We start from the raw sequence: 20,776 nt of genomic DNA, 5'->3' as shown, positions 1-20,776 counted from the left end.
AGCAAGCAGAACAGTGCTGGTTCTGATAACCAGGTCCTGTGAGCAACAAGCTAAGAAAGGAGAGGCGAGACTCTCCTTCTCATCATGGTATGACCATGATGGCGGAGTTGAGATATGTTAAGCAAGCTTGTCGGCTGAAGCCAGGTGCGTGATAAAGGGATGAGCAGGACTAAAGGCCACAAATCAAAGGAAGAGAGGATTTATGTCATTCAGCAGGAAACCTTTTTGACAGTGAGTGCTCCTCAGCAATGGAAGACGCTGACATCTTCACTGGGAGCAGAAGCTGGAGGACCACCAGGCAGGAATGTCCAGGATATGAAGTGGGTGACTTCTATGGTTTCTGCCAGGTCTGGGGTTCTGTGTTCAATACCTACTGATAGGGCACATTACTTGATTTAGAAAAGGCAAATTACGAGACACCGGAGCCAACCTGAAGAACTTTTGTTGCTCTCACATCTGTGTCCAGGACTGTGTCTGGGTAGATGCACTCCTAACCATCTTTTTAAAGTCTTCCTTCCTTCCTCACATTAGTCTCTCCAGAGATGCTCACCCCAGGCTGAGCTTCCTCCTACAGGACTTATGTAAACTAGACAGAAAAGAGAAAAACATAGAGCTACCCCCAGCCCCAATTCACAGTGCATTGGCCACGATTCTTAGAAGACTGAGTGCAAGAAAATAATTCAGGGACCTTTCCTCCCTCCCTGTATCAGCACTACGTCTCCAAAGATAAAGCTATTTAAGAATTGTTACAATTGCTCCATGAATAGCCGTGTTTTACCTTTTATAACACAAAATTATCACACGCGATGGCACGAAAACCTTTAATTTTTAAAGTAATTGTTAAGAATAAACAGACTGTGGAATAATGTACTTTTCTAAATCTTGACCCGGTTGAGAAAACTTCAGACTTCAACCTCAGTTTTGAGGTACTACATTGGCACTTTCTTGATCCTCAAAGTTAAGCTGTGATTGCCCTTGTTTTTAGATCTCCCTATAAATACATGAGCAGGAATGATAGTTCAAAACTTACCATTTGGCAACCAAGGCCCGTCATTTTTGTCAATTAAAAACTCACCACTGGAGATGCTCCAGAGATGAATGGTAATTTGAGGAGGTTGTGATAAATATCGGAGCATGGCTTCATAAGATTTAATTTTCATGCCTTAAAATTACTAGTACCTACAGTATCCTCATTCTAAGAGTGTTTGCTGTGTTTTGCCGGGATCTGGGGAAGGAAGATCCAGTAGTGGGTAAAAGAAGAGGGTGCTGGATTATAATTAGCAAACCTGGATCTAAATCCCCACTCTCTCTCAGGAGCAGTGAGATGTTCACCAGACTGTCCAGCCTCTCTGGGCTAATAATGGGACAATGGGACAATAATCCCAACAGCAAAGGATTGTGGCGAGATTAAATGATGTCTGTCTGCCCTATCCCTTCAGCTCCTGTGCAGGGACTGGAAAAAAGTGACCCTTAAGATGTGTTGTGCATCAGGACATAGCAGTAAACAGAGCGTGGGCTGAATCCTCGTCTGCCCTCTCAGCTGGTGTCCCGTGTTGAGTACAACCTAGAAAATGTTCAAGAGCTGGCTATCTGTTAGCTTCCTAGCATACATTTATTAAAACGGTTTAGATATTCCACTAGTAAAAGGGCTACTCGATGGAGATGGCCACCATGTCAAGGACCTACTATTTAGTTTTCCTATTTAAGACATTTTAAAACGACAATATCAAAATACTCTTGGGAATTATCATTTATCACATGTACAGAACTCGTTTTACTTTGTGATCAGGAACCATTCTACAATAAAGCATAAAATACTGAGTTTAAATAAAGAATGTTTTCCCAAAGAGAATAAGGCACTGGAGCCAAAAAAAAAATACAACTTAAAGATGTTGAAGTGATACAGATTTTTTAAATGCACTAAAGTAAAACATGAAAGAACAGAGAAGGCTGACTCACTGCAACTCTTGCAAGAGTATGCAGGACTGTGTTTAAGCAAGAGCTGAAACAAGACAGTGACTCAGCCGCTGGACTGGAGAGACAGATTCCAAAGAGATGGAGCAGCTCTAGCTAAGCCCAAGACTGACCACCAACTGGGAGAGGACCCAGGGGCAGGTGGGTGGGAGGGGAAGGGTGGAGGAAGGCAGGCCAAAGACAGAGGAACAGAGAGAGTGGGTGGGGAAAGTCAGAGAATGAGACAGAGCTGAGCCATGGAGAATTTTCCAAATTTGGGATTCAGTTTGTGGTTAGGTACCAAAATTGATCAGAAGATAGTTCCTTTTCCCAAAGCAAAAAGTTTTGGATTGCTTCCAGGGAAATATCTGGCATCTTTGAAGTAATGGCAAACACAGAAATATTGATAAAGAGGAGGAGAAAGAGAAGGAAAAAATTGTTTTTATATAAGTATAGTTTTCTACATCTGCAACTTCCCCTCAAGAGTAAAAAAGAATTATCAGCATAGAGTATATTGTTCATGGGGGAGCGGGGGGAGGAAGAAATTACATTTAAAGTCAACATGAAAGGTTATCAGAGGACCAAAAAAAACCAAAATTGGATAATTATTAAAGGACTAGTAGCAATACTCCTCCTCAAGGAAAGAGCACAAGGGAGGTTTTATTTTTTTTAAAGATTTTATTTATTTATGTGAGAGAGAGAGATCTCGTGTGCGTGCCCATGAGCGGGGTGAGGGGCAGAGGGAGAAGGAGACTCCCCGCTGAGCAGGGAGCCTAATGCAGGGCTCCATCCAGGGACTCCAGGATCATGACTTGAGCCAAAGGCAGGCACTTAACCAACTGAGCCACCCAGGTGCCCCACAAGGGAGTTTTTAAGTTCAGCACAAAAACAGCTCTTTCCCCAACAAATGCTATCCCCCACAAAGCACACACCCAGGCATCTCTGTGTCCATTAGAATTGGTGCTCTCTGAAGGTGAAATTGACCTTTCCACACAATCACAGTCCCTGTGGACCAAGTGAGTAGTGTAAAGATGATCCATAACAGAGTTAAATGGTAAGAGCACAGCTTTTGAGGTTGGACCAACACGGGCTGGCGCTGGCTGACTTGACCAGTTACCACATATATTATTACCATGGGCAAAACTCTCAACCTCTCATTGCCTATATTCTCCTCTATAAAACATAACTAAAAATGCCCATTTTCACAGAGCTCTCAAGAGGACTGAGACAATACATATGAGACAGTTAGATGGCCAGCATGCACTAGGCTCACAATGTTAGATCCCTTTCTCCAGGACCCTCACCTAGAAACCCGGGTTGATTTAACAAAGGACTAAGTAACCTAACAATTATTCAGTATACAATGTCCCAGATTCAATTTATCAAGAAAAGAGATATAAAAATAATTTAGATATAGAAATGTGAAAAGAAGGGGCACCTGGGTGGCTCAGTCGTTAAGCGTCTGCCTTCAGCTCAGGTCATGATCCCAGGGTCCTGAGATTAAGCCCTGCGTCAGGCTCCCTGCTCCGCGGGAGGCCTGTTTCTTCCTCTCCCACTCCCCCTGCTTGTGTTCCCTCTTACTGTCTCTCTCTCTCTGTCAAATAAATGAATAAAATCTTTAAAAAAAAAAGAAATGTGAAAAGAAAAAGAAGATATTACAATTTTGCTAAAAATGTTCAAGTTTTCACAAAACTTGCTCTGGCTAGTGAAAAAATAAATGCTCAAAGAATAAATGCTATGGAAGATTTCTAACTGTATGGATTTCATTTTAATTCTCCTCAAGAAACACATGATGTCGCTGAATTACATAATTCAACCAGTTAATATCAATGTTCAAGTAGCAAATTTCACTTTGGGGACATCCAGACCCTTTTGGTCACCCACCATGTCTTGGTGCCAAAAGATCAAGACCATGAAGCCAAAATATCAGAGCCCACTCTGCACCTCTTGCCTACAAGCACCCAGGGCTTAGTCATAAAACACTGCGGAACATGGAACTCATTAAAACAGGTCCCAGAAATATATCTGTCCTTCTAGGTTCAGCTGGTGTTATACACTGAATATGTGCCTCATCCCCCAAATCCCTATGCTGAAGCCCTGAGCTCTAATGTGATGACATAGGGAGGTGGGGCCTTTGGGAAGTAATTAGGTTTATTTTTATTTTTTTCCATATTCATATAACTTTTATTACAGTATATTGTTATAATTGCTAATCTCTTACTATGCCTAATTTATTTATTTATTTTTAATTAAGTTTTTTTCAAATTTTTATTTAAATTCTAGTTAGTTAACATACAGTGGAATACTGGTTTCAGGAGTAGAATTTAGTGACTCATCACTTACATATAACAGTGCCCATCATAAGTGGCATTTAGTGCCCTCCTTAATATCCATCACCCATTGAGACCATCCCCCGCCCACTTCCCCTCTATCAATCCTCAGTCTGTTCTCTAGAGGGTAAGTAATTAGGTTTAAAGGAAGTCATGAGAGTGGAGCCACCATGATGGGATTAGGTCAAAACCAGAATGAGGTCCCTTATGGGGAAAGTTCTAACTGTATATAATGGGGTGGATTCATCCAAACTTCTGTCACAGCTCTTCTTTATTCCTATCATTCCCCCTTAGAAGGAGGGGAATGAAGACAGAGCACAGATTCCCTCTCTTTCTACCACATGAGCAGATCAAGAAGGTGGGTGTCTGGACACCAGGAAAACAGCCCCACCAGGAACTGAATCTGTGAGCATCTTGATCTGACTTCCAGTCTCCCCAGTTGTAAGAAAGTAAGTTTTGGTTGTGTAAGCTACCCGGACTACGGTATTTTGTTATGGCAGCCTGAGCCAATGTATACAGATAGCAATGGTTTCTTGTGAATACTCCATGTCCAAAAGAGATGGCCTAAGAGCCAGGATGAAATAGTACAAAGAACACTGAAGCAGGAACCACAAAGCTCAGTTCTAGTCCTCACCAACCGCAAAGTCAATACCAGACGTGAAGCAAACTAATTCACTTCTCTGGACTTCAGTTTCCTCATCAACAAAGTTTTAAGGATGCTAATCCTCAATGATGTGCCTACATTCTATGATTTTATAAAGGCTCCAGTGCAGAGGTAGAGAATAACCAGGGAGCTAGGAGTGGAATGGTTTGCCGTGTCAGGGAAATCCTATGAAGGTCAGTGTTCCTTAAATGTCCCCTGTCTGGCCAGATGGATACAGGACATTACATGATGCCGCCTGTTTGCCAGTCCTAACATCACACCCTGGCCTAGATCAGTGTGATCAGTGATAATCAGTATGGGTCTCCTCTTCTTGACCCTACTTCATGCTCACCCCTTTCCTGATAGCCAGTATTCACAAAAAAAGGCAGCTCTGTCTTCCTGAAAATAGTCTCAGCTCTTAAACAGCTATTTTCTAGATTATAGTAATTATAACGAATTGCATTGTGATTATCAAGAGGCAAAGTATCAGAAATTATTCAAGATAGTCATGGAGATGCAGATTTTGCATATCTTGAGCTGTGACCCATTATAAAGTCACGTTATGACTGATCAACCCATACTGCACGGGTGTCCTGTAAATTATCCCACCTATGCAGTTGAGATGTTCATCTCCATCCAGAGCTAGAAAATCTTATTCCAACGTTCTGGCACAAAACTGAGGTTTTCTGGCAAACAGAAGCTCTACCCTCAGTACTCTAAATTTGGTTGAGGAATGTGAATCCCTTTTTTGGAAATCCTGGACTTCTTTTCGTAAAAACCAGAATGAGGTCCCTTACGGGGAAAGTTCTAACTGTATATAATGGGGTGGATTCATCCAAACTTCTGTCACAGCTCTTCTTTATTCCTATCATCAATCTTTTTCACTATGATACAAACACATCTCCACTCCGGCAAAGTGACTTCTGCCCATCTTCCAAGCTAAACGGAGTTCCTGTAGCCTCAGGCCGACCGTGGCCCCAAACTAAACTGGAAAACCTCGGGAGAGCTCTTCAGTGTCCATGCACTAGAACATTAAAATATGTTTATTTCTCTGTGCCAGTAGGAAAGAGGGTCCAAATATCTAAGCCTATCATTAATGCAACTAAAGCAACATATGTGATCAACTTGTCCTAAAAGCCTGTTGTCATAAAGGAGAATATCGTACGACAGAGCACTGGCGGTGTAACAGGCATTGTCTCATAAGAAGAGGAAAACGCTTAAATACTTCCAGATTTTCTAAAAGAACTTGTAAAAAATTTGCTTTGGCTTGAGCAGAACATTCTTTATAGGCAAGGTTTTTTTTTTTTTTTTTTTTTTTTAATCCATCCAGCTTTCTTTTATTAGAGTAATTAAAACAATGTTAGGCATTTGGGGTATCTGATACAACCATAATCCTCTGATATTTCAGGCTATTGATTTTACAAAATATCTACTGTGACTAGGGCATTAACTGCTGGAAACGTATCCACATTGATTTCTGACAGTGTATTTGTTTAAAGCCTGCTGAAGCCAAACCATGGGCTTCAAGGAATTCCAGACAACTACTTTAGTTTATGAAATGGTATTTTAAAAGTTACACGAAGGCAGAAATGGTTTTAAAAAGTAACCTACAAAGGGGAAAAAAAATTCCTAAGCATGAAACTTCTGATTCTGCTTGACATCTTTTCTAAAGAAACAATTAAATTTGAGATATTTCCTCCATCTCTACCATGATTTGAGCATTTCAACAGTCGTGATATATGTATCTTGCTATTCTTACATTGTGAAAAGAATAAGTATTGTCATGATTATATTCTGACATCATAATTCCCGTTAGTCTGTCCTTGCAGCAAAACAACACAAATCACATCCTAAATCCTAGCACTCGATGGTGAGAACATGAAATTTATTCAAAGTTCCATTACCAAGGATGTGACTAAAAAGACAGACTCGTGTTGAGGGGGAAATAAAGAGGGGCATAGAGACATAGTTGTTATTACCATGACAACCGGATCACTCCCAAAATGATGACCATAAAGGCCTCTTTTCCCCAATGCTTCTTTCTACAACTGTATTGAGGGAAATTTTCTATATTAAGCTTCAGTGCTTCTCAGGTTCTTTTTTATCTATGTAGAGATCCTGCAAGGAACAAAAAACATTTTGGGCCTCATACCACTGTGCAAATTTTAACACGTGCCTCATCTGGTTACGCTCCCAGGTTTTCTGTGCCTTATCCAAGTACACAGAACTCAAAACTAATAATTACCTGTGGTTTGGTTGCAAATAGTGTAGAAAAACTAAATGCCACAAATCATATTAATAGGTTTCTTTAGTTCCCTGGGAGCAGGAAACCAGGTCTGTCTTGACCACACTCTGCCGCTTGTGGTGGGAACATTCACTGCTCACCAAAGAACCACTTGTCCCAGCTTCCCCGCATATGCCGGCTTCCAAACTACCATCAGTCAGCTCAGACTACTGTTAACAAAATATCCCAGACTGGGGGGCTTAAATAACAGAAGACCATTTTCCCACAGCTCTACAGGCCTAAAGGGCAAGACATATGAGCATGGCCAATTCCGGTGAGGTCTTTCTTCCTTGCTTGTAGGAGGCTGCCATCTTGCTGTGTCCACATATGGCAGAGAACGGGAGTCGGGAGTTCTCGGGTATCACTTCTTAAAAGGACACTAATTCTGTCATCTCAAGGCTCCACCCTTACAATCTCACTGAATCTTAATTACCTCCTTATTGACTCTATCTCCAAATAAAGTCACATTGGAGTTTGAGATTTCAACATATGCTTTGGGAGGGCCACAATTGAGTCCATAGCCCTGACAGGCAGGGCCAAGTGACTCATTCTGAAACAAGGGTTGTAGGAAAAGGAGTGTCCCTTGCAGCACCTCTTTCTCCCCATTGTAGGAATTAAGGAGGCCACATATTCCAGACAGCAAGCATTAACATGGTGGAAGCCCATCAGCCCGAAGCTCAGAGAGATCTAGCACAGAGCTCTCTGCAAAATGCAAGCTTTTGTTATGTTCATTTAGGACGACCGCACAACCTAGCTGAACCTAATAACGTATTTACTGACTATTCCTCTCTGCCCAGCACTGAGCTCAATTCCTAAATGGCCCTGCCCTCACAAGCAGCACAGCCTTGTGGGGAAAAGAGGATCAAAAACAACAATTTGAAGATAATTACATTCAAAATGGTCTGATTGGATTCCAAATGCAGTAAGAGTTCACGGAGGAGAGAGAGAACGTGGGCTGAAGGATTGGAAGGCTTTTTGGAGGAGCCAACATTGGAGTGGAGGCTCTCGGGTCAGGCTGGATTTGGGAGATCATTGTAGGTCTTGATGTATTTGATGTTTGTGCAGTTTGCTCTGTCCACAGATCCCGTGCATATGTAACTCTCAGTGGCACGTAGGACCATGGTGGAAAAGAAGAAAGATGTCAAAATTATCACAATCAGAGGACTGCAGGGCTAAAAGAGGCCGTGGTAGTCTTCTCAGCCAAAGTTATTTGAAAAATGAACAAAACCGAGGGCCAGAGATATGGCGAGTTTGCAAAACGGAGAAAGATCTATGGACCTGGAAACCCCAACAGAGCTAGTCCCTACTTCTGAGCCTGGGGTTTCACATAAGTAAATGGGAGACAAATATACCAACTTTTCCTTGTGTTTTAAAGGTCAAGTAAGGTCATAAATGTCAACATTCTCCATCAGCTATCAATTTTATATAAATGCACTGTCTTACTAGGATGCCTGCCCCTAAGCCCCAGAACGTTCATACCATTTTCTGAACAACTCCGTTAAAGCCTGAACATTCTAAACCAGACCTCTTCAAAGTGTCATCTTGAAAGCATTGCTGTTTTCGTTCAAAATATTTAGAGCTCCTCTGTCTGGATTTCAGAATTCTCTTCAGGGCTGAAGACATACTATTTTAAATATCCTCAATGGTGCAAATCCTTGCTTGCTGGAGGCTGAATTGACCATTGGAAGCCTTCGATCCATTGAGACTATAGCAAATGAGTGAGCTGCAGAAGATCAAAGACAGTCTAATTTTCTTATGCAGCTCATAAACTGATTCCGAAACAACTACTTCAAAATAGAAATTGCAAGTCTGTTTGCACAACAGCATCACTAGAATAAAGACAGTCTCATAAACAAAGACCTCAATGCGACAGAATATTCTATCTTATATATACCTTTTCTGATATATAAAAGGAGACAACAGGAGAAAAAAAATGGAAGGATGAGAAAGAAAAAAAAACCCATACTATCATCATTGTGGGAGAAGGGGCAGGGCAGTGCAGGGGAGTCATTCTGTAATCTCTCAACACAGGGCAATGCTGCTTTGTTCTCCACAAATTTATGGGTCAGATTCCAGAGGACTGAGGTTTATTTCGATTTTTTTTTTTAAGTAAACCAGATGATTCCACTTTGTTTTAGCAAATCTCAATTCTAAGGGATCATGTAGACAAAGCCAAGAAACAACAGACCCTAGAATATCAGCTGCAACTCCTTAAACATTTTTGTAATGTACAGAGCCCAAATCAACCAGCAACTCAAGCCTTGGTCCCTTAAAACTACTTCCAACCTACTCAGAATTGTCATCGTCAAATATCATGACCACAAAATCATGCCACGTTGCCAGTATGTGAACTGACCTAACATGCTTCCATTCTCAACTGCCCCATAATTCATTTCAATGCCTGTTGCTCAGCAAACATGGGAGTCTAATTATTAATAGGATATATTATTTTAGTGAGCCTAAAGGTATAAAACATGGAAATTTGATATTCCATGTCATGATAAAGGCATTTTCATTGCCAACAAAATGAAAATCATCTGAGATCAGGGGCTTGAGGAGGACCCAGGAAATGTAAACGTGTCTATGAAACAGGTCAAGTGGTGTGAACACTCAAAGGAGTGAACACTTCTGGACACTCGTAGGCACCCAGAAGACACTGGCCTGGGTGAAGAACGGTATTAGGCAGTAGGAAGGGTAACGTCTGGGTCATCGTCCATTCTCTGAAAGACTCTACTTCAGTTCTAAGAATCTATATTTTGATTATCCTAATGTCTCAGTCCCACATTCAGTCCAAGTCAAACTAGCAGTTCTCCCTGCCCTGGCAGAAGCCCAGTGACATGCAGACATGCTCCCTTTCATGCAGCTCTTTCTCCCTTTGGATCTTATCCCTGTCTTTACTGATCTTTTCAACTCGAAGGAAGAGGGGCCCTGCACGAAGGAGGTCTGGCAGAGGCTGCTGGAACAAGACCAGCCACTGCTGGAGAGCTCCAGGCTCCCATCACTGATATGTGTGGGACACGTTCAGGGATACCTCTGCTGTTGACACAGGTAAGCTTTGGCAAGGGTGGCCATTTTAGAGCCACTGGAGACAACCAGACTCACTAACACTCAATGAAATACTTCTTAGATTATGCCAAAGGAGTATTTGAGCGGGATACTGAAGAAAAACCCAGATGTCATAGGAAGTGCCTGGTGTTAATGACTTATTCCACCCGAAGGAGGCCAAACTTCAGTAAATGCAATCAGCACACCCCAGTGGGGCTCTCTGCTCACAGAGAAGGCAGATGTCTGGTAGCCCTGGCCCAGCCTTCCCCAGTCACTGCCCAGCAGTATGTCTGCAAGAAGATGAAGGCCAAGTTCACCTGGGACGGCCCTGCCCCTCAAAGCATGTGGCTGGGCAAATGGGGAAGGGGCGAGGGCCACATGCACATCTGTACCCACCGGTGACCCAGCCTGGGGGGTCACTCCGTCCCCCTTCCCACAGAAGGGGATAATACATCCGCGAGAGGCCAAGCGTCTTTGGTAAAATGTCTTATCGTTATTCCTTCTTTAGAAGTCTCAGCTCCTTATGTCGCTTGTGGCCTCAGTTGAGGGAAATGACCAATATGAAAAGTGTTACAATGATTCTGGCACCATCCCCATCAGAATATCCTCAACTAGCTATTTCATCTTAGCTTTATACCTCATTCCAACAACGCACTAACAGTCACAGCAGAGGCGACTGCAGAAAACTAAAGATTTCTAAGCAGAACTTAATGTCCCAGACCCTTTAATTGAGCACTAAATTCATTTTCCATCACTGAGAAGAGATTTTCAAAGTCTGGTCTCTGTCTCTATATGTAGAGCGGTAACAATCCACATGGGTGTCTATACATCCATCTGTACTTTTTTTGCCATGTCGGACTGACAGGCCTGGTATCTGTTTCCCTACTTTCTCATTGGCTTCTGTGTGGTAGAAACCAAGAAATATTTTTCTTCAAAGTCCTGTCACAGAAGAATTGAGACTTTTTTAAAAAGTACTTTCAGCCATAATTAGGATAGTTTCCACTTTGATGAGCTCACACTTTCCTGTTAATTTCTCCATGTTTACTTAAAAAAAATTTTTTTTAAACAAAAGTTAAGTGCATCTGTTTGACCCTTCAAAAACTGTGTGTGTGTGTGTGTGTGTGTATGTGTGTGTCTTATTACTAAGGTTTAGAGACTGGGGTAATGTTACTGAATTTATCTGCCAAAAAAGACCTATTTCCAATTATATCCAATTATTTCTCCAAAGGCCCATCCTGTTTCCATTTTTCCTGTCTAAAGAGAACTGTTAGAACAACTTCTGGAACCTCTAAGAGGATCCCCCAAATAATTCTTGGGTGCTTTAACTCAGTTTTGCCCCAGCTCTTATTATTTGTATGAGCAGGAATTAAAGGAAAGAAAGGCTTTTCCAATAATTTCTGGACTTCACAGCAAGTACTGCTCCTTTCTCTTCTTCCTAATCCACATAAGGATTATTTTTTTCTACAGAATGCGTATTAGAGAATTTAATCTTAGAGTTTGTTTCTTATGGGTTTTTTTTTTTTTTAACTTATGGACATTTTATACTTGCAAACTACAAAAGTGGGTTTGCATGTTGTTTGATCATCTTTATCTGTGCTAAAGCACTGTACTAAAAATATCTTTTCTGTTTACACCTACTTCAGGTTTTCCAGTATTTCTGTTCTTAGTTAACTCAGGTGTTTATATGTGGAATTTTCTGCTCTTTTGGCATTTGCAACAGGAAGGTCTTGAAGTACTTGAATTTTTGGTCTCGTTTTGTAATGTCTGTGTCTAATTAAGGGGCATGTTCCCATGTTTAACAAAGAGCACATGACTGCACAACTGGGCAATGGCAGACCCAAGCATGGACGCTGGACCCCAAGCCCTACATCAGGATTCTAAACACTTCTCAGACAAGGTCTTTTCATACCATCTGGCGTCATTAGGTCACTGCAAATGTTTGTTTCCAGCAACTGGGCAACAAATAAAACATGCTTAAAACAACCAAAAACTCAAATGCCAAGTAAGTTTCAAATTTAGGTCACTGTTAAGAGAACCAATTTAAAACAAAGGAAACCCGTGTACAAAGGAAAAGGTATACATATTCAATGTCCCCGTGATGGAAAAAGAAATTGGAGGGGTATTTTCTGAAATTTGGCCTCTCCTTAGAGATGAAAACTAGCATGGAAATGTTCAAGTTTTAAGCATTTGAAATAACATGAGATTTTTCCTAAAAGTAGTTGGTAATTGTAGCCATTGGAGATGTAATTCTAATTTGATCTATACAGTAAGCAAACCCTCCAAAATGTTTTCAAACATGTATCACAATTTACTTCAGGTAGCACAGATACCTAACTGCCAAAATTATAACTTGCTGACTGCTTCAAATTTGACTGACATTCAAGAAACCCAGTCCTCTTAGCCACACCATACGTTCCATTATTTTCTATCCTTTTAATACTTTAACATGAATTTAATGATGCCTGTACCCAGCCGATTCACACAGAAATAAATACTTTATATGATCTAAAGAACAAGAAATTATTTTTAGGACTCAAAAGATGGAACATCACTTTCTATAACAGTAACTAACAATAGGACGGATTCCTCCTCCCCGCTTCACCTCCCGCCCTTGTATCTTGACACACTCTGTCAAAGTGAAAAACACTGTAAATTTCCAATCACATTATTCCTGCTCTTTTCTCTTCATAATACAAGCCAAAGAGATGTCCTCTGTTCTCATTAATTTATCACCACTAGATCTACTTGCTGCCTGCTAAATTTTGTCCATTCATCCACTCTCATTCCATCTCTGAAACAACACTGGGTTTCCCAATTGATACGCAAGAATACACCATTCTTGATGTCAGTCAAGGATGGGGCTGCTTAAAATAAAGATGTAGTTACTCATCTTCACCTTACAATCCTCCCCCGGGGTGAGTTAATCAATGAGAGTGAGCATTTATCTGATTTCTGAAGCAAGGAATTTCAGAATGGTCCAACTCATCACCATCTTTTTCTTTGCAACAGCCCATAATCAAATCCTGATGCTTGATTCTTCACAAAAGCTCAGAGATTCATCTTTATTTTCAACTTCACTTCTTAGACTGGACCCTGGTCAATTCACAAATGGACCAAGGCCAACTTCTCTTCCCTGGCCCTCCTCATGTCTACCATTTCCACATCCACCCACCCCATTCTTTCCTAAGTTGAAACTTTCAAAATTACTTTCTTAAAATTCATAAAATGTATCAAAGTTACAACTTTTAAGTTCAGCTTAAAATTCAATTACTCTCAAGTCGAGAAAATGATCATTTTTCTGTTTCTTTTCCTCGAGAAGTTTTCAAATACTCTGACATATTGAAAGAATAACACAGTGATCACTTGAATACTCACCTCTCAGTCAACAACAGTCAAAATTTTGCCGTATTTCTGTGTAAAATGCATTTGAAAATAAATTATAGACATCATGGCATTTTACCCCTAAAACTTTCAACATTCATCTCTCAAGAATAAGGACACGGTCCTACATAACCCCAACATCATTATCATACCTAAATAATAGTAATTCCAAAGTATCATCTAATATCCAGTCCTATTTAGATTTCCCCAATTGTTCCCAAATGTCCTTTAGAGCCAGGTGTTCCATGTGCATGTTTTTCTAACCAGGATTTGATTAAGCTTCATATATTACATTTGTTATTGTGTCTCTTTGTCTCTTTCTAGAAAAGTCACTCTGCCTTTTTTTTCCCCCCATGAGAAGATTTTTTGAAGAAACCAGGCAATAATATCCTACATTATGAATCTGATGGAGGAGGCAGGTGTGTGATATTTTTAGTTGGCTTCCTCATTCCCTATGAGCTGGAGAGATTAAGGTGTAAGGGCTTGATTAGATTCAGGTTAAACATTTTTGGCAAGAAGACTTCAAGGATGATGTGTAAACTCCACACTGTATCACGTTGGGAGGCACATCACGTCAGCTGTCGTACTTCTAATGATTCTGACTTTGCCTGCCTGGTTAAGGGGGCTTCATGAATATTATTACCTTGACACCAAGTAGTTTATATTGCACTATGCCTCAGGTGTAAGGGGCTTCACTTATCTGTGCCGACGCATGCCAGGGATCCCAAGCTATTTCACTTCTCTGGTCTTTCCTGACACTCCTTTCTCCATTTCTTGTATTGTTCTCTTCCCTTTGTTTAATTATTCTCCCCCTCTTCTGTGCAAGCTTGCTCTCCTAGCCAGTCATACATTTTCCTCCACCATCCAAGCAGTTCCTGAAATTCTACTGTACAAAGATTCCCTGAATTAAGTACCTGATCACAGCTCATGTTGGGTTTTCAACCCCAAGTTTACCATCTAATTACTAGAATGTGCCATAGAAACAAGGGCAAATTATGCCAAATTTGTTCTCTATATGACTATTTATGGCAGCACATAAACACAGGTGCTTACTGATGACTCTAAGGCATTCAAAGTCCCAAGAGCCAAAATCTGCAGCTTAATAAGAGTGTTTCAAACGGAGCAAAGCAATGTGCTCTGAGTGAGCATTTATGCTGTTGTTTCTGCAATTCATTCAAAATCTACCTACATCTCCTGGAGTTTTGTTTATAAACTAACCACAGCAAAAAGTACACGTATTTTCCAACACCCTTGTAGGATACATCTTATATACTATTGACTATTTACCAGTAGCGCATATTTTTTTTTAAAAGATTTTATTTATTTATTTGAGAAAGACAGAGACAGAGCACAAGCATGGGGAGGGATAAAGGAAGAGGGAGAAGCAGGCTCCCCGTTGAGCAAGAAGCCCCAACACCAGACTCGATCCCAGGACCCTGGGATCATGACCTGAGCCGAAGGCAGACGTTTAACCAACTGAGCCACCCAAGCACCCCAGTAGTGTGTATTTTTAAATGCCTAGATCATCCTAATTACACAAATTAATTGGGCAATCACAGGCACCCAGCAACACTTCTCAGTAACAAGAAGACAAATATACACTGAGAATGTTTTCTGAAAACAGGTCTTATTTTGAAGCTGTATTAGTGACTACACATGCAAAATAAATTAAGAACTGAGATCACTGTCTGAATCATTCATACCAAAAGTCAGAAAAGTATCCAGATAAGGCAAAAGTATTCCACGGAGTTCGAATTATTTGGGTAACTCCAACTATCCAATTCATTTTGACTGTATTGTCCAGCTTAGGCTTAAAAGTAAATAGTTTGTTTTTACCCTTTCTAGTTAGCAGTCATCTCCCTACTACTATACAAAAATTCTAAGTTTGTCATTTTCTTGCTTTTTAGGCTCTGTGTTCCAACTTGGAAATTAGGGAGAAAGATACTGGGCATGTAGTTTTAAAAGGACCTGCTTTTTCCTTTCTCATGACCAACCCAAGCTGGAATGACTAAACAATGCAAATGGCACCAAAATCATCCTCTCTCTCCAAAGCTAACCCAGGGCAACACTGTGAAGTATGAAGTTTATGTTCTGCCCACTGCCCCTATCAAAACCTGCCCTTAGCAGGGTGGCTCAGTCGGTTAAGTGTCTGCCTTCGGCTCAGGTCATGATCCCAGTGTCCTGGGTTAAGTTCCGCATCTGGCCCCCTGCTCAGTGGACAGCGTGCTTCTCCCTCTTCCTCCGCTTGCCGCTCTGCCTATTTGTGCTCTCTCTCTCTCTGTCAAATAAATAAAATCTTAAAAAAAAAAAATAAACCTGCCCTTAGCACAAGAATCCAGTCTTCACTTCTAAGCTAAATTTAAATTGATGATGTTTCTTCCCCAAAAAGCATTTGCTTAAGCCTGGTCTTCAACTGAGCAAAGAAAAGGTGCCCTTCAGTGGGCATATTTCAGGTATCTGCCGGCAGGTGATAAAGGTTGTGTTTGGGCAATCAAGCCTTCCTTGCTTTACTGAAATTACAGGACATAAGCAATCACCTACTTTATTTTTAAGTTTGACTATCTGGATAGATAAGTATCTTCTAAGCTAATATTTGTAGAGTTCTCTAACGTTTGCAAAGCGGGGCTCACATTACCTTGTCTCATCTTGATAGACCTCCATATTCTTATCTCTACCTTACAGATAAGGAAGCTGGTTTCCTAGCACAGTGCTGGGCCCATGGCTGTAGCCAAGACCCTTAACTCTATCTACATGGGTGCTCTTTTCTGTTTGGGTCTATAAACCAATTTTGTCTTACTGCCCTGGAAGAAAGATTATAACCCTATCATGGACTTGTCCAGTACCTAAAAAGTATTTTCTAGGTTTCTAAAGCAGTAATAATTGATTCTATTACCTACAAATACTTCCCACACGCAAAATTTTTTTTTAATATTGAGGTAACAACAGCTAAATAATAATACAGCTACCCCATCCTCTCATGGGGGATCCAAACCACATCAAATGACAAGAGGAGAACCATAGGACAAATCAACATCATTATCATGTGATCCCAAACAAGTAGCACAAAGTAATTGGGGTAGAGGAACCAATATATTTATATTGCCTTTCCTATGTACATTCAACAATGAGTTTTAAAGAAAATTCAGCCTTTCTCCCACATTATGATATAAATATAGGCCTAAAGTTACATGTAAATTCAATATTAAAATGCATTTCAAACAACTCTTGCATTGCCATTCTAGTTATGAATTTTTATCAGGAGAGAAAAGATGCCAAGTTATTAGTACAAAAAGGGGTCAAATTTCCTCTCTACCTACAACTTGCAAGCTACTGCAGAAAGGCAGAAAGGTTTTCAAACATCTTTGCAGAATACATCTCACCATACCACATCTCATGCCCGACACGTTTCATGCACAAATTACCTTAAGTGAAAAAATATATAAGCAGGCAATCATGGACTTCCAGGAGCAATTATGAAAGGTCACTACTTAATATTATAGAATGAGGACAGCAAACTTTTTCTGTACAGGGCTTTGCAGACCACACTTTAGGATTTGGCTATCAAATGATCTCACCGACACTACATAATTTTATCATCAATAGCATGAAAGCAAGGATAGACATACGTAAATGAATGGATGTGTCTGTGTTCCAGTAAAACTTTATTTATAAAAACAGGCCCATGGGTCAGTTTGCCAACCCCTTCTGTAGAAGATCATCTTACCAAGTCTGGCTTTCCTACTAATATGAGACCATATCTAGAATGTGTTCCTAACATGGGCTAGACAGTGTTGCTTACCTGTGACCCAATGGTTTCCTGGAAGCACCGGCCAAGCTGCGTCTTAGCGGCCACGGGATAGACATGGGGGATGACTTGCTGGTGAGAGTATGTGGAATGTACTGTCTGGGTCTTCTGGACGGGAAGCCCTTGGTAAGAGATTTGGGATTGGCCTGGTTGAGCTTCCTTTGCCTTCTGGCCTGTTGGGCCATCGATTCTTGAAACCTGATGTATCTGGACTGAAGCCTCAGGAGGGTGCTTCACATGGATATTGACTATGTTGGGAGGAAATTTCACTAAAAGAGATCAGGAGAAAAACTTAGTCATGAATAATTAACATGCGAGTCAGCATGAGAGGAAATAGTAAGTACACACGTATGTACTTATAGGCATATATACCACCCCGGGGATAAAATATACAGAGTGTATATGCATTTTTGCTGCATAGCCATCAACTCTGGAGAATAAGAGGGTACTTCCAAAATACAAACTAGACCTGAATTTATGTATTTTAAGGGATAAAACTGGAAGTATAAAGAGAAATTAAAGCCTCTCCCAGTAACACATTCATGAGACAAAAATTTTTTCAGAGTCAGAAAACTATGAAATCCATGCAGCCTATGGTCATAGGTGGGTACATTTTATCAAAGGATAGTAGTAAAGACTCAAGCGTTTGATTACTTTTGCATCTCTCAGAGTTTCCATTGCCAAACTTGGAAGATTCACCCTTCTACATCAACAGAGGAAATAACAATTTCACCAAGCGTAATTCTCTTAGCCTGAACAGCAGAGTGTGGACGTACTCGTGTGCGTCTTGGGCCTCACCAAAGACCCATGTGTGATATTTTATATCTGTATTTACTTTCTGCTGCTTTCAAATACAATTTCATCTTCTGATGCTAACATTCAAGTTTTACAGAGTAAAGGCCAGTCACACTTCTCTGACCCTTTTTCAAAATCTGGGCATGGAAGAGATGCCAAGTTTAAAAAGAATGAGTTAGTCACAGAATTTCTGAGCTCCAAGTGACCTAGTTTACCTTCCTCTACAGATGAATAAACTGAAGCCCAGTGAGGTTAACTGATTGTTTATAACTAAAACCAAGCACTCTTCAACTACAAAATAAACTAGGTATTCACCAGCGGGTAGTATATGATCCACTAGCTTATTCGTCCTGTACGGGCCTGAACACAGCCTTGCTCATCTTTGTTTCCCTGCCAGAAATGTGCGTGTAACAGCTCTTGGTGCTCAGAGCCAGCAGAGAAGGATGGGCTCCTTTCTGGTTTGTTTCCTGGATTCCAAATCTCTATGGCCTAGAAAGTACTGCAGCCACATAGGTGGGCCCATATTCTGTCCCTGCTGCCATTTCTTGGGCCACAGATCACATACTTCTTTCTGTTTCAATACCAGCCCTGCCATGTGCAGATATTTGCTTCCGTATGGGTTTGGCAGGTTACCAGAAGTCCGACGAATGGGCAAAAAGAAAATAAATAAGCTTACCTTTGACTCCTTGTTGGCTAGTCATGGTCAGAGGCAAGGTATGTGTGGAGTGGACCACATGCGTTCCCAATGCCTTGCCTGACTGCTGGGAATGCTGATACAGTTTCGGCATGCTGGCACCATGGACTGGGATCTGACAAAGCTTCCCTGTGAAATTTGGAGGGCACTGGCATTTGTCCCTTGAACTGCACTGGCCGCCATTCATACATGGAAGATGGCAAATGACTAAAAGGGAAAAGAGAAAATGTGGAGAGTTGGTTAGTTTCTCAAATGCTAAGTAACAACCAACCAACAAAACTCCCAAAACACACAGCCCATTATAACCATCATATTCCTGCTGACTTTAGAAACAGTCAACAAAGAAGTCACTACATGAAGAAAACAACAGTCTCTATTATTATCTTCTTCTTCCCATCTTATGTCATTTAACTCTCCAATTGCTTATGGGTGTTCTCCCCAACAATGGAAAGAATTCAGGGAGAAGAATATATATATACACACACATACATATATATATAGTCACTCAGGATTATTATCTATATAATTATTATATATAAGTATTATATATGTTATATATTATATATAATTATATATATCATATATAGATTGTATTATATAGATTATATAAGTATTCTATAATTACTTTGCTTTTGTGTTTTATTATTTATTAACTATCTCCCAAGATTATAAAGTCCTTGGGAAAAAGAGGTATGTCTGGCTTAGTGATTTTTATATCCTTAATATCTAGAATAATTTCTGGCACACAGGAGACATTAGTTATTTCCTCAAAAAATAAACAAAGAAACACATGAGAGTGCTAAAAGTATCTGTTGAGGGTTTTCTCTAAGACAGGGAACTAAGGGCGCCTGGGTGGCTCAGTTGGTTAAGTGACTGCCTTCGGCTCAGGTCATGATCCTGGAGTCCCCGGATCGAGTCCCACATCGGGCTCCTTGCTCGGCAGGGAGTCTGCTTCTCCCTCTGCCCTTCCCCCCTCTCATGCTCTCTCTAATAAATAAATAAATAAATCTTAAAAAAAAAAAAAAAGACAGGAACTAAGTGCTAACCAAAATCAGGGGGAATAGTCTGGGTCCTGCTGTATCGGAATACGCAATCTCATTGGGATAACAAGACCACAGTGAAACCAGAAGTAGCAGAGTGATTAGTAGTATGGACTTGAACTGATTTAGAATAAAAAAAGATAAAAGGACGCATAGGGTAAAGAACTGTAAGGGGAGTTTTAAATTCTGTCTAAATTCAACTTATAGCCAACTTCTTGATCTCTAACAAATTCTTCCTATCAGCCTTTTAACATGATCAGATTCCTACCAGCTTGAACATGTAAAAGCCCCTCAATTCCACTTCCTTCCAGCTTCTACCCTCTTTAAAATTTTCTCCTCCATGACCAACCTTTCAAAGAACTGTCTGTTCACTTCTCCACACACTACCATCTAGCTTGGACCCCGCCTCTCTTCTATAGGACACTACTCTTACCAAGGTGACTCATAGGCTCCATGTTGCTAAACCCAATGGACAGATTTCATTCTTCCTTTGATTTCCATCACATCTCACTCACCTATTGTGCTCCTTCCTCTCTGCCCATTTCAACTTAATATTCTGCACAGACTCCATTTTCTATGCCTTTTAAGTATTGGTTGTTTTTTGGTTTTTTTTTAAGATTTATTTATTTATTTGACAGAGAGAGACACAGTGAGAGAAGGAACACAAGCAGGGGGAGTGGGAGAGGGAGAAGCAGGCTTCCCGCGGAGCAGAGAGCCCGATGCAGGGCTCGATCCCAGGACCCTGGGATCATGACCTGAGCCGAAGGCAGACGCTTAACGACTGAGCCACCCAGGCGCCCCTAAGT

The 20,776-nt window shown here is 40.8% G+C and overlaps 1 protein-coding gene across 8 annotated transcripts in view; it reads right to left on the bottom strand.

Moving 5' to 3' along the window:
• Positions 1 to 20,776, bottom strand: part of LTBP1 (latent transforming growth factor beta binding protein 1) — a 389,228-nt gene that overhangs the window by 171,116 nt on the left and 197,336 nt on the right. For all 8 annotated transcript variants that reach the window (XM_032410265.1, XM_032410266.1, XM_032410267.1 and 5 more), the window contains 2 exons: positions 18,913 to 19,137; positions 17,436 to 17,710 (listed from right to left, as the gene is read on the bottom strand). In XM_032410265.1, coding sequence (XP_032266156.1) covers positions 17,436 to 17,710; positions 18,913 to 19,137 — 500 coding nt within the window. The remainder of the gene's footprint in view (positions 1 to 17,435; positions 17,711 to 18,912; positions 19,138 to 20,776) is intronic.

Source organism: Phoca vitulina, unplaced genomic scaffold (genome assembly GCF_004348235.1).
Source record: "Phoca vitulina isolate PV1807 unplaced genomic scaffold, GSC_HSeal_1.0 scaffold12, whole genome shotgun sequence".
Lineage (NCBI taxonomy): Eukaryota > Metazoa > Chordata > Mammalia > Carnivora > Phocidae > Phoca > Phoca vitulina.
The sequence above is the reverse complement of the archived record's forward strand: the minus strand, read 5'-3'. Positions and strand labels throughout refer to the sequence as shown.